Below are 12,212 nucleotides of genomic sequence, written 5' to 3'. Positions count from 1 at the left end.
GTCGAGACGAATGGATCTTAGTGGTTGGTGGCTCAAGCTATTGACACTTCTGAGTGCCTAACTTTTTAGACTAATGAGCCGATCGTGCTGGCGCCTCCCGCTCCGGCATGCATGAACTGCTTACATTTGCTGAGACTGACTCCGTGTCTCATCACTGGACGCGTGGTTCCCCAACACGCCAAACCGAAAGACTGAAAGCATATTGTATCACACAACGTATCCATCACACTGTGAGCCTGGCACTGATGACCGTAACCGGACCCCTTACTGCTGGCACCTCGTGCGGCATGTTCCACAATTGGAGTTCATGCTCCGTCTCCAGCCCCTTTCGTGCTGGATCACGGCTCTGACTGATCTGATCGACCGTTCTAGCTGAGCATTTAGCCTTAAGTCGGAAAGTGTTCGCGTACAATCTCATTGGCATGTCCTCTCGTCGTCCGCTTGTCTCTGCTACTTGATTCATTACACGCAAGGATGCCAAAAGCGCGAACCAAGAATCTGATAGCAAGCAAAGAAGTGACCTGACACCCTATGAACTGACAACTACAGTTAAAGCCTCGAGAGAATTTCTCCGACGTCGCTCCGCCCGACTATCTGCTAGCTCTGGAGTTTGGACCCTCATTCAGATAATGAATTCGGCGCCAACCGGATGTGGACGATCCCCAAAGATCCAACAGGTGATTTTCAATGCATATACTCCGTACTCCGTACTTTTTATGCCACTGAGTCGTCTGACATGTCGACAACCCTGGAAATCTTAATTTTTACCGCTTGATCATGCTCAGTGGGTTCAGTTTCAATCTTACTGTGAGAGTTGGAGAAAGTACTGACTCGAACGGACGGTTCTTATCAGACATAATCAGGCAATAATGGACAATCTTCACGCATACCATTTGGACCCAAGGCGACTGGAATGAAATACCCCATCGAATCCTTGTCAATTTCGCCGTCTAGAACGTTGCGGCTGCAGCTACAGCTTGATACCAAGTACTCGGTACTCCGTATGTAGCATTCGTATTCCAATTACTCCGTCTACGATCAATCATCCTATGTACCAGGGACCCCATCGTCCTGTGCGTGCTGACCAACCCCAAGGTTGAGCCGTAGATATTACGCACTTTTGGCTCTCAGCGGGTTGGCTTGCTTCTTAGAAAATAAGAGCCGTACTAGACTGGTGATCCTGATTCGTGATAGAACCGGTCCTACACCCTACTTACGCCGGGAAATGACGGTCGATCCAATAGCTCCGAGCGGCCGCATCTGAAAACAGACGAACCAGATTGGTGCACACTGCATTATGCACTCTGCAGGTGCTGTGTGCGACTTCAGTTCTCTCTGAGTGGACTCCGCAGTCCACGCTGTGATGCGAAGAGCAGAAGTTAGATACTCATGAGCTTTGTCATGGAAACAAGAGCGCGCATTCTTCTAACTCATCGATCGAAAAGCACAATCCGAACGAGCCTATAGCGCTAAAGATGAAGCACGAAGTATCGAATATCTTCATACGAGATATATGTACGGAGTACTCTGTCATGTTGCTATGACAGTGGGTCTCCCTCTCGAACCGCTGGAAGATAGCCATTGCGGAGAATTGTAGCTTTTTTCCCTTCGCTCGAAAGCTTGAACTGGCGTCTGGCGTCAAGACGTTTTGACCATACGATAAACCCCATTGGCTACCACAGCTACTCCGCAGAACTTGCCTTTACACAAGATTATTCATTAATTCCAAGAGCGCCGTGTGCCCAGGAGTCCAAGGTCTGTCTGCTCAAATGTCAAAGTTGTCAACTCATATGCTGTCCCGTGCCCTCGGAGCCACACGAGTTCCACGGCGATCTGCATTCCGGGGCTGGGGCTTGAGCAAGATTCCACCAGAATTCATTCCTAAAGATCTCCATATCATGACGGAGGAAGAGACCGCTTCCATTCAAGCCAGATAATCTAGTAAAAGAAAGGGCTCACCATTGTCAATGAAAAGAGAAAAACAGAGAACGGGAAACCCTATGAGGGGAAGAGAAGTGAAGTCATCATCATTTGGACTGATGATCATTCAGGAAAATAAGCAGCTCCTTGTGAATTGCTGGATCGTCACCAATATCTAGCTAGGTAATGCATACTCCGCCCCAACGACTCGAGCTGGAGAAAATAAAACGCAGGCGCAGTGCTATTGGTCAGAAAACAGGATTCGGTGATTTCTTTTTTTGAGCTTTTAGGGAAAACAGCCGGTGCTGTGTATCCTTCTCAACTTTCTATCGTACATGTCTCATGTGTGAGGCTACACAGACAACCAGCTCTGTGCTGATAGCCTGATACGATTGGACCGACAAGCTAAATATCCTGGCGATGGGATGAACCTTCTTGCGAGTCGCTCCCTCACTTTTCTCAGTCCCAATTCCCAAATCCTAATTCGATTTTTAGCGCATGTCAAACTGGGCCGGAATGAGCTAAAGAATAATGACAATGCACAGCTGCCTCCCTGCCGAGCGGACTATTGGCAAGAAGCTGCAGGCGGGCGGGCGCGGACGTCGATCCGTCGCTGGGCTTCCTTTCGCCTTGCGTCCAGTTCCCTGATTCGGCGACGTCCCCATGATTTCAGTTCCATCAAAAGCAAAAGGGGAAGACGAAAAATGAAAAAATAGAGAAAAAAAAAGGGGGGGAAAGGAAAAGGAAAGCAGAGCTGAATTTCTTGCCCCACTCCGCAGGAGCAACTGTTCGTGAGCTGGTCTGCCCTGCTAGGCTGCTTCCTACCTAGATACTGCATGTTATGGAACATCGACATCGACCCAAGAGGTTGTTTAACCTTTTTGGGATTGTGTCACTGGCAGCGGCACCCTTATTCCCTATCGAGGTCCATCTGGAGAAGTCCCTTGAAGAAGAGGAAACAAGGGAAATGAGAAAATGATTGTCGGAATCATTCAGGAAACCAAAAAGAAAAAGAAAAAGAAAAAGAAAAAGAAAAAGAAAAAGAAAAAGAAAAAGAAAAAGAAAAAGAAACGAAATGCCACAGACAGAAAGGGACTACTAGCAACAATGTGACTGCGGATCTGTCGAGGCTCATCATTGAACATTGAGGCCTTATTATTGATTGGCCTTGACTGGGGACACCCCCCTCCCTCCCCGGAGGATTGGAACCGACTATCAGTCTACTATTTGTCCCTCTATTCTCCCATTCCTAGTGAGCAGTGACACCCTTCCGTCGTCGGGACACCGGAGTGCCAGAGGAAGAACATCCCTCCTCCATTTTGACTCCATTGAGATCTACCGTGATGGAGATCAAGGCTATCGGCTGCTAGTCGCTGTTGCACTGGCCACCACTATAACCCACTCTTTCCTCACGTCGCATGGCGCATCAGAGCTTTTCCCGTTTTAAGGTAGAAGCCTAATCTAACCTGCGAGAAAAGAACGACTAGATCGTTCAGACTCTACCATCCTGTCTATCACTATTGTCTCCTCGCTCGAAGCAAGTCTTCCACTTGGCGGTTGATGAGCTGTACGCCACTTCTTGCCCCAGAAAGACAAAGAAACCGATATTCAGGCCTCCTCTGACTGTTCATTTGTTCTTTTCACTCCGTCAGCTTCTCAAATTAATCGGCAGAACCAAGTGGTGCGTCTCATTGCCCCGTATAGTTCACCGTTTTTCCCTTTTTCCCCCTTTTGGGTAGTGGTCTCTCTTCCAAAGTTCGCCCGAAAGCCATAACGTCTGGGGCCCAATTTTCAGCATGCATCGTGACTCGGAGGTAAGGCATATTTGCTTTTCCTTTCGCGCCGTTTCCTTCTTTCTTTCCTTCTTTCGCTGAAAATGTCCCGCTCTATACTCCTGCCTAGCCCCATTGATCGCCCTTCCCATACTGCAATAAATCAACCCTACATGAGAACCGCCGAACCTATGGAGACTGCTGTCATGTTGTGGGCATAATTCAATGATCGACACACCCTAGTTTATGACTTGTCCAATCGCGGATATTGTCCTGACTGATTATAAGCTCCTCCAGTCCTTGGACTTGTAAGCGTGAGAATCTCAGATGACGACTGGCGATCGAGAAGAACTATTGCGATTGGATAGACGCTGCAACTCCCGAAAGCCTTTCTCCATGCCAGATATGCTGCCTATTTCAACATCAGATCTAGCTTATTTTCTGTTCCTTTGAAACCATTTCAGTCGTAGTTCCTTTACAGCACCAGGGGACCCCCTCAACCTACCAAATGCAATCACTCGTCCTTCCCCCTACAGCCCTCAGCAGCACACAATTTGGACATCCAAGGTTCAGCTCAGCCTCCGAACGGCTTGCTCTTAATTACACGCTACCGACAAATGCTCGTCTGTGCAATCCCCGGGACCTTCCACCCGTTCACCCTATGTCCAGCTCGGTCCCGGCAGAAGACCCGCTGGAGACTCCTCGACACGTCAGACCAGACCCTCATACAACAGGACTGCCAACAGTTACGGCTGTGTCAGTAACCGCGCCAGCGGTGACAAACGCGTCTGTGTCAGAGACGGCTCTAGCATCGGGATCTTCAGGCCCCGCGACAGGCCATACTTCAGCATTCCAACAATATGTGGCCCCGGCCACTAGAGAAGAGATACGACCACCATTCACCTTCAATGAAACCGTCCCTGGTTCCCAGGCGCCGCTTGGGACCACCGAACAACGAGCAGCACAAGAGCCCTCGACGACGTTTCCGTCCTCAAGTTTCGGAACCTCACCGACTGCTAGGGAGCTGCTGCCAAAAGGGACGAGGCGCACTAAAGCACACGTCGCATCGGCGTGTGTTAATTGCAAGAAGAAGCATCTAGGGTGCGATCCTGCCCGGCCTTGTCGAAGGTGCGTCTTGTCGGGAAAGGAGGTAAGCCATTCTATTCTAGTCCACCTGATACCGAGTTTGTTGCTAAGATGAAATACTGGTGAACAAAAAAAGGCTACCTGTGTTGATGTTACGCATAAGAAAAGAGGAAGACCGCCACTGAAAGCTGAAGATGCGTCTCTCAGGACGTACGCATCACAGGCAGAGAATGCGGCGACATCTGGAGAGCTGCAGACCCCTCTTCCCAGACGCACTCATACGCATAGGTCCACCGGCTCCCGCGAAATTCGACCTGTGACAGACCTTCAGATGCCTGGTACACCGCACGGGGCAGTCGGGTTTAGGGCTCCGCCGGGACACCCTCACAGGTGGTCGACTTCCGTGTTCCCCCAGGTCGTGGACCCCTCATTATCGATGCAGGGAAACCTGGGACATAGGCGCTTTCCTTCTTCTGGTTCCATACCACAAATGACAGTTGCGTCACCGCCAGGTTTTATTCCTCTGACAAGCGGTTTCAGTCCTGCGCTCAATCTCGGTCGCACGCCAATGGGCGCAGGAAGGCCTCTTTCTTCATATACTCACCAGGGATTACCTCCTACCACGTCTCCACCGCAATATCAACAACCATTCGGTGTGCCCATGCCGCCATACACGGTGAGTCCACGAATGGTGAGCCGGTTGCCGGCGGGTGACAATCGCGAAGCATACCCGGAATCTCCAGTCCGGTTGCCCCCTATTTTCCCTCCAGCGATGACGCACTCTCGTCCCACACCACAGGCACATCGGTTGAGCGATCCGTACCCGACAGCGTGGTCGCCTCGACTCCGTGAGGAGCTGATGCAGCCACAACCACAGCAGCAGACTGGAGGGTCGTCGCCGCACAGTTTTATGGAACCAATTTCTCCTGCCGCGCAAACGCGTCACGCGGCGCTTGAACACGGCCACGGAGACCTAGGGTCGCAACAATCAAATTCAATTGTACAAGGAGCACAAAATCTTTCAGCGCTGTCGTCTCCAGCTCGTCCTCGGGACGAACAACCAGCTGGGGGACCCGAAACAGGCGAATCCAGGCCCACCAAGAGGCGAAAGATGGCCTTGGATGATATGGTGAACGACTGATCGTCTCCTTATCGAGAGGACTTAGTATGGGTCCACATTGGCCTCTTCTTCGATTTTGGCCTCTTGGAAGCCCCGGAGACCTCCTCAAGACATCTATTCTTGTAGCACGTCCTGGGAACTTGAACGACCCTGATGCTTGCATTTCCTTTGTCCGTGTATCTCCAACTCCCACTTTAATTCGCTGTACGATTTGATCACCACTCATCGCTGCTGTAAGCAGCTCACACCCACCGACTCACTATTTCCTTTGTTTTCGATATCCCTGGTGTTTGCATGCGCTCCAGCATTGGCATTTTTACATCTACTACTCGGAGTTTTAGCCTTGTTTACACTATACATCGGCCGCTTCATATTCCACGATCGTCCTCGTCTTCCATACTTTCCGTTTCATCAAGGTCAAGGTTCATCTCTGGCGTTTTTGCGTCCGTTGGGTTGTCTCCTTTGTATTCTCGGAGTTCTCATGGGGTCACACCATCCGCATTGCTGTATTCGATCATCCACACTGCTGCATAATGCATAGGAGGGGAGCGGGACATATGCATAATTTTCTGTTTTCGTTATTTCCTGGTTCCCTTTGTCAGCATTCTATATGTCTCATAGACTATACATACCCACAGACTGGCTCTGGTATCCTGCTGGACGGATGGCCTAATATCTAGTGTTTGTGACTATATGGCCGAGGGATACTCGGCAGTTGAATAAAGTTGTTTGATGTTGGAACTGCCGCTTACTCGTCTGAGGGTTGTATTGTGCCTAGATTGTACAGGTAGTATCGAGATCAATGCTACGGAGATGGAATAGTTGTAGTTGTCTTCCCGCACATCGATCCATCCTTGATCAGTGACAAAGTAGGCAGAGTCATGAGTTCGTGTCGTGTCTCATTCGCTCAAGTCACGTATATACACATCATCAAGTACAAATATGAACAGGAACGGGAATGGAATGAAAACCACCTATACTATAAGAACAACCACATCCCGACTCGCTTGAGTTTCCCAAGCACGCCCTTTTCAGTCTGCACCTGTTTGATATGCAGAATCCTCCCAACCCGAGACGGTCTCTCTGCACTATCACCATGGCCATTACTTCCATCATGCCCCTCATGCAGATCATACCGGTCCGTGACCAAGTCCATCTCATCGAGATGCACGAACCTGGTCCGCTTGACCAGCTTCCAAGCTAGAAACATGACGAGCATGATCGGGATCTCGATGTAGAAGGAGACGAAGTCGACGGCCTGGAAGGACGGGCTGAAGCAGGACCAGCCCTGCACGAGGATCAGGACGATATTCAGGCCGACGGCGATGATGGGGCCGACGGGGTAAGTCCAGTTCTTGAAGGGGAGGAGGTGCTCGAGGTTTTGGCGGCGGATGGCGGCGCGGAAGCGGAGGGAGGCGATGCCGATGCAGACCCAGGAGATTTGGTTGGAGACGCCGACGAGGCTGGTTTCTACCGTTAGGGCTGTTGACATATTTGCGGGTGGTGGGGGGGCTTACTTTTGCAACCATGTCCAGAGCTGTCCGGCCCCGATGTAGCTGGCTCCGAAGCACAGGCCGCTGATGAGGGATGTGGCCAGGACGGCGACCCAGGGGATCTGGAAGCGATTGAGGTGGCCGAAGAAGCGAGGGGCGTGGCCGTCTACCGCGAGGGTGTAGAGAAGCCGGGACCCGGCAAAGAGGGCGTGGTTTGCGGCGGAGATGACGCTCGTCATTAGCACGGCGTTGATAAAGCTGCCTGCGATGGCGCTGCCGGCTTCCATGAAGACGATGGTAAACGGGCTGGTGGCGGTGCTTTTCTCCGACAGGTTGGGGTAGTTGTAGGGCACGTTCAGACCGATGAGAATGATGGAGATGATGTAGAAGAGGAGGATGCGCCAAAAGACATTGCGGACAACACGGGGCAGGTTTTTGGCAGGGTCTTTGGTTTCTCCCGCTGTGATGGCGATGGATTCCGTGCCGCCACTGGATGAAGTCAGCTCCATTCTACCTTCGTTATATTACATCAAAAGACATACTAAGCAAACGATGCCGTAACAAAGACGGAGGCGAATCCACCAATTCCACCCACGAAGGGGGCATCGCCGACATAGAAGTACTTGTCACCAATGTATCTGTGCTCCTTATTGCCCCCGCAGTTGACAGCAATCCCAAGGATGATGAAGATCTTGCAAGCGTTAGTCTCAGATCCAAGGAAACAAGCAACGTGCGCGGATGTGAGCATACTATAATCGTGATGACCTTCAGTAAGCTGAGCCAGTATTCAATCTGCGGCGAGTTAGCTAACTTCTTGTTAAAAGCATACCATGACCATACCTCTCCATAGACTCTCACAGACATCACATTGAATAAAATAACAGCAATCAGAAAGATCAAACTGATCGCCCAGCCTGGAAAATTATCCGTCCAATACTGCAGCAATAGTTGCAATGCAATGACATCCGCCGCCGTCGAGACAGCGTCATTAAACCAGTAATTCCAAGTCAGAGCAAACCCAAGAGCATCGTCAACGAAGCGACTGCTGCGGTCAGCAGCGACTCCCCACCCTATTCGTCAATGGACTACTCACCCTGCAAAAGTGCAGAACGATCCCGCAATGGGAATAAATGCCGCCATCTCACCCAAACTCAACATCGTGACAAACACAATCCCACCGCATATGGCATACGAAATAAGCATCGACGCCGGCCCACCTGTCGCCAGAGCTTTGCCCGTTCCCAGGAAGAGGCCCGTCCCGATTGTGCCGCCGATGGCGATCATCTGCACCTGTCGGGCGGAGAGCTTACGGGCGAGCTTGTCGGCCTTGACATGTTGATTGAATTCGAAGGGCTCTGCGCCTGCAGCCTTGTCGCTCAGAGGCTCCTGGGGAGCGTGAGGAGGATACTTTTCGATATCATAGACTGTCATCTTTGCTTCGATCGTGCAGACAGAAGACAGCTCTGCGAAGAAGCGCCTCAACTCCTCACCAAACCACTGCCAAGCTCAAGAATCTCGCTTTGGTTACCTTCCACCGCCAGCAGGCACAATTGGCCAAGAGTCTTTTTTGGCTAGCAGCCATGTTAGTATGCTATCGATGAAACTGCGCTCGAAGGGCTCCGACTCACCTCTGGACTACTGGTTCTATATTTCCCTTCCCGATTTGGAAATAAGCACGTGACTCTGCCAGACTTTTCCAATTTTTCAACTCCTTCAAGTCAACTGAAAAATGGACGAACACCCATAACAGCAGTAGATAAGTAGAAGTTAGTCCAGAGGCGGACAACCTCACGCAGAAACTCCTGCTGTCAGGCTGATTATGCCATTTGCAACGATCTTGACGCAAAGTCAATCCCTGTCTTGACGTTACATTCGAGAGGGTTTAGCGGCGATTGCGTGATGATAAAAATTACGTACTGAGATGGCTCTGGATCTCTTCATCTTCGATTGATCCAGAAGGACCATCCGCACATGGCTGTGGGCTGAAGAAGAGCAGGAGAATTGACGATTGGTTCGACCAGACGGGATTGCAGCCCATGGCGCCACGGTCGACGCCACGCTTTGGCTGAAAAAGCTTCATTTTTTGTCTTGGCAGTAGGGAATTAGGAATATGCCCCAAGTTGGTAGTGGGATCTGGGGATAGAGATAGCTGTTTGTATAATAATGCTCATTTACAGTATTGTCTATGCTATCACTATATACAAAGCTTGATATAACACCCCTTGGACCAAAGAATGCTTTTATTACGCCGCTAGAGAAAAGTGCAATAAGAGAAAAGGAAAATGTATCCGTAAATCGTCGATACAGGATCGCTAACCAAGCAAGCCAGTGGCGAGCGATTCCAGATCCTCCAGGGTTTGGATTTGAGCAGGAGCGTTGGCTGCTTTGTCGCTGGACTTCTTGCTCTTCTTGTACCAAGGCTCTGCTTCCTCCTCTCTGTCGTTCGCCTCGGTGAACTTAACCTTTGCCTTCTTGCTGGGACGGGGTGCTTCGTCCTCGGAGGCGGAGAATCCTCCATCGACGTCTTGGTGCCCTTCGTAGGGAGGCAGCTGTACCAGTCTCTCTTCTTCCTCCGCTTCGGCGAGCAGCTCGCGCTCGCGAGCCTTGCGTTTCTCCTTCTTCTCGCGCCGCTTCTGTTTGGCGATTTCCTTGTCCTCCATGTCTGCCATGCGTGTGCGCTCCGCCTCCTCTGCCAAGAACTTGGCCTGTTGATCTTTGGCGTCGCCGCGAGCCTTGAATTGCTCTTCGTCTTCCAGCTCATACACCTCGTGCGCGTTCCCTTCGTCATCGTAGACCAGTTTGGTTCCCTTGCCCTTGAATTTGAGTAACTTCTTTTTCGACTTGAGGAGCTTCTCGCGACGCTTAGAATCAATGACCAGGGGTGTACTGCCGTCAATGTGCACCACCTTGACGTCCTTCTTGTCACCCTTCTCACCCTCATCGTCCTCATCGCTTGACGATCCAAGGTCCTTATCACCAGCGTCGAAACGGCGTTTAACGGACAGGAAGTCATCGTCTTCGTCCGCATCAGCCCCGGCACCGGCATTGGGTGCAACCATCGTGCCGTCGTCATTGATGAGTTTCGAGTAATGCTCCGCCAGGACGTCTTGGTTCCGCCGCTCAAACATCCGGTCATATTTGGTTCGTACCTGTGGTTCCTCCTTCTTCTTGCTCTTCTTCTCACTATCCTCCTCGTCCGAGTCATCGTCATCACTCACCAGGTGTGCTGCGGCTCGAGGTGCGTTCTTCCGTTGTTTCGTATCGTCTCCCTTGATGAATTTGATCCGGGGTGCACCAGGTAGACCTAAACTAGCCGCGAACTCATCCAGCTTCAGTTCCTTGAGTTTGAAAATCTCCTTGTCTTTCTGGATATAGACAGATTTGACATAAGAAATGAACGCCTTCTGCCCGAGATACTTGAGCTCAGGATCCTTGAAGCACATGTTCTGTAGCTGATCCTTGATACTCTGTTGTTTGTTTGCCTTAATGTTGATCTTCTCGATGGGTACTTTCTTCTGCTCCAGACGCTGCAGCATGCCTTCCTCCTCACTGGGATCCAAGAACAAAACCGCACGACCGTCCCGCTCGTACCGCGCTGTTCGTCCCACTCGGTGGATATAAGTGTCCGCATCTTCGGGACAGTCAAGCTGGATGACCCAGTCGACCGCTGGGAAGTCCAAACCACGAGCAGCAACATCCGTAGAGAAGAGAACGCAATGCTTGGATTGAGAGAATCTGGTCACGATGTCCAATCGTCCACCCTGCTTCTGACGGCCGTGGAGATGCATCAACGGGATACCAGGCTGCAAATGTCGGAAGGATTCGTACACAAATCGTACTTGTTTCCCCGAAGACAAAAATACCATGGTCTTGGACTTGAGATTGCTTCGGATAAAACTCCACAGGGTATCAAGCTTCTGCGGAAGCGGCGTAATCACGTAATGTTGCTGAAGCTTAGTTGGCGTTGCTGAAGACGCCGTCTCGTGGACAGCCACGTACTCGGGATCCTGGAGACTCAACCGGGCAAGGTCCGAAACCTTCTTCGTCTGAGTTGCACTGAATAGTAACGTCTGGCGCTCTTTAGGAAGGTGACCAATAATGGCATCCACAGTCTGCTGGAAACCCAGATCTAGGATACGGTCTGCTTCGTCGAGGACCAGCATCTGAAGGTTATATGTGTCGAAGAGTGCTGTCTGATCCAGATGCTGTAGCATACGACCAGGCGTACACACCAGAATATTCATCCGTCCCAGTCTCTCCTGCTCCTCCTTCAAACTCTTCCCACCAATGACCAGACCGGCCGAAAATGTATGGTAGCGACCGATTTTTCGGAGAACTTCGAAAATCTGAATGGCAAGTTCGCGAGTTGGAGATAAAATCAAAGCGCCCAATCCATCATGCTCAGCCCATTGCTTGCGGTAGAGATTTTCGAGCACCGGGACGAGGAAAGCCAGCGTCTTGCCGCTACCGGTCTTCGCGGCTCCCAGAACATCTCGACCCTTGAGCGCGTGGCTTATCGCACGGGATTGGATATCAGTCAATGTTTTGTAGTGCGACGAAGCAAGTCCTAAAGCAGTCGGTTCAGATAGAGGCAGATCGGAGAAGGATTTGAAGGTCTCTTTGAGGTCCAGATCTTCAACCCGCTGGACGAGGGATGACAGTTCTTCCTGCCCGCGCTTGCGTTTCAACGTTTTTGATCGTGGTGGCTTTGCATGTTTACCAGTGCGAGGACCAGCAGCAGGAGCCATGATAGTCCGCGTGAGCCCGTATCCAGGGTATTATTCTCGCTGATACGGATGGTGATGGTCTTTGGTCGGCGAT

The 12,212-nt window shown here is 51.0% G+C and overlaps 3 protein-coding genes across 3 annotated transcripts; 1 reads left to right on the top strand and 2 right to left on the bottom strand.

The window, feature by feature from the left end:
* Window positions 1–4,200: 4,200 nt before the first annotated feature.
* On the top strand, window positions 4,201–5,919 carry sclB (putative C6 transcription factor; the record flags this gene model as incomplete). The annotated part of the gene is made up of 2 exons (XM_043272958.1): window positions 4,201–4,842; window positions 4,915–5,919. The coding sequence occupies 2 exons, from the start codon at window positions 4,201–4,203 to the stop codon at window positions 5,917–5,919; spliced, it is 1,647 nt and encodes a 548-aa protein (XP_043128893.1).
* A 958-nt stretch (window positions 5,920–6,877) lies between these two features.
* On the bottom strand, window positions 6,878–8,822 carry Aspvir_009819 (amino acid permease; the record flags this gene model as incomplete). Its single annotated transcript, XM_043272957.1, has 6 exons — window positions 6,878–7,361; window positions 7,416–7,880; window positions 7,934–8,082; window positions 8,142–8,183; window positions 8,232–8,433; window positions 8,485–8,822. 6 exons carry the CDS (start codon window positions 8,820–8,822, stop codon window positions 6,878–6,880), a joined length of 1,680 nt encoding a protein of 559 aa, XP_043128892.1.
* Window positions 8,823–9,703: 881 nt separating this feature from the next.
* Window positions 9,704–12,139, bottom strand: dbp4 (RNA-dependent ATPase HCA4; the record flags this gene model as incomplete). The annotated part of the gene is made up of 1 exon (XM_043272956.1): window positions 9,704–12,139. One exon carries the CDS (start codon window positions 12,137–12,139, stop codon window positions 9,704–9,706), a length of 2,436 nt encoding a protein of 811 aa, XP_043128891.1.
* Between the last annotated feature and the right edge of the window lie 73 nt (window positions 12,140–12,212).

This window comes from Aspergillus viridinutans (genome assembly GCF_018404265.1).
Source record: "Aspergillus viridinutans IFM 47045 DNA, scaffold_9, whole genome shotgun sequence".
Lineage (NCBI taxonomy): Eukaryota > Fungi > Ascomycota > Eurotiomycetes > Eurotiales > Aspergillaceae > Aspergillus > Aspergillus viridinutans.
The sequence above is the reverse complement of the archived record's forward strand: the minus strand, read 5'-3'. Positions and strand labels throughout refer to the sequence as shown.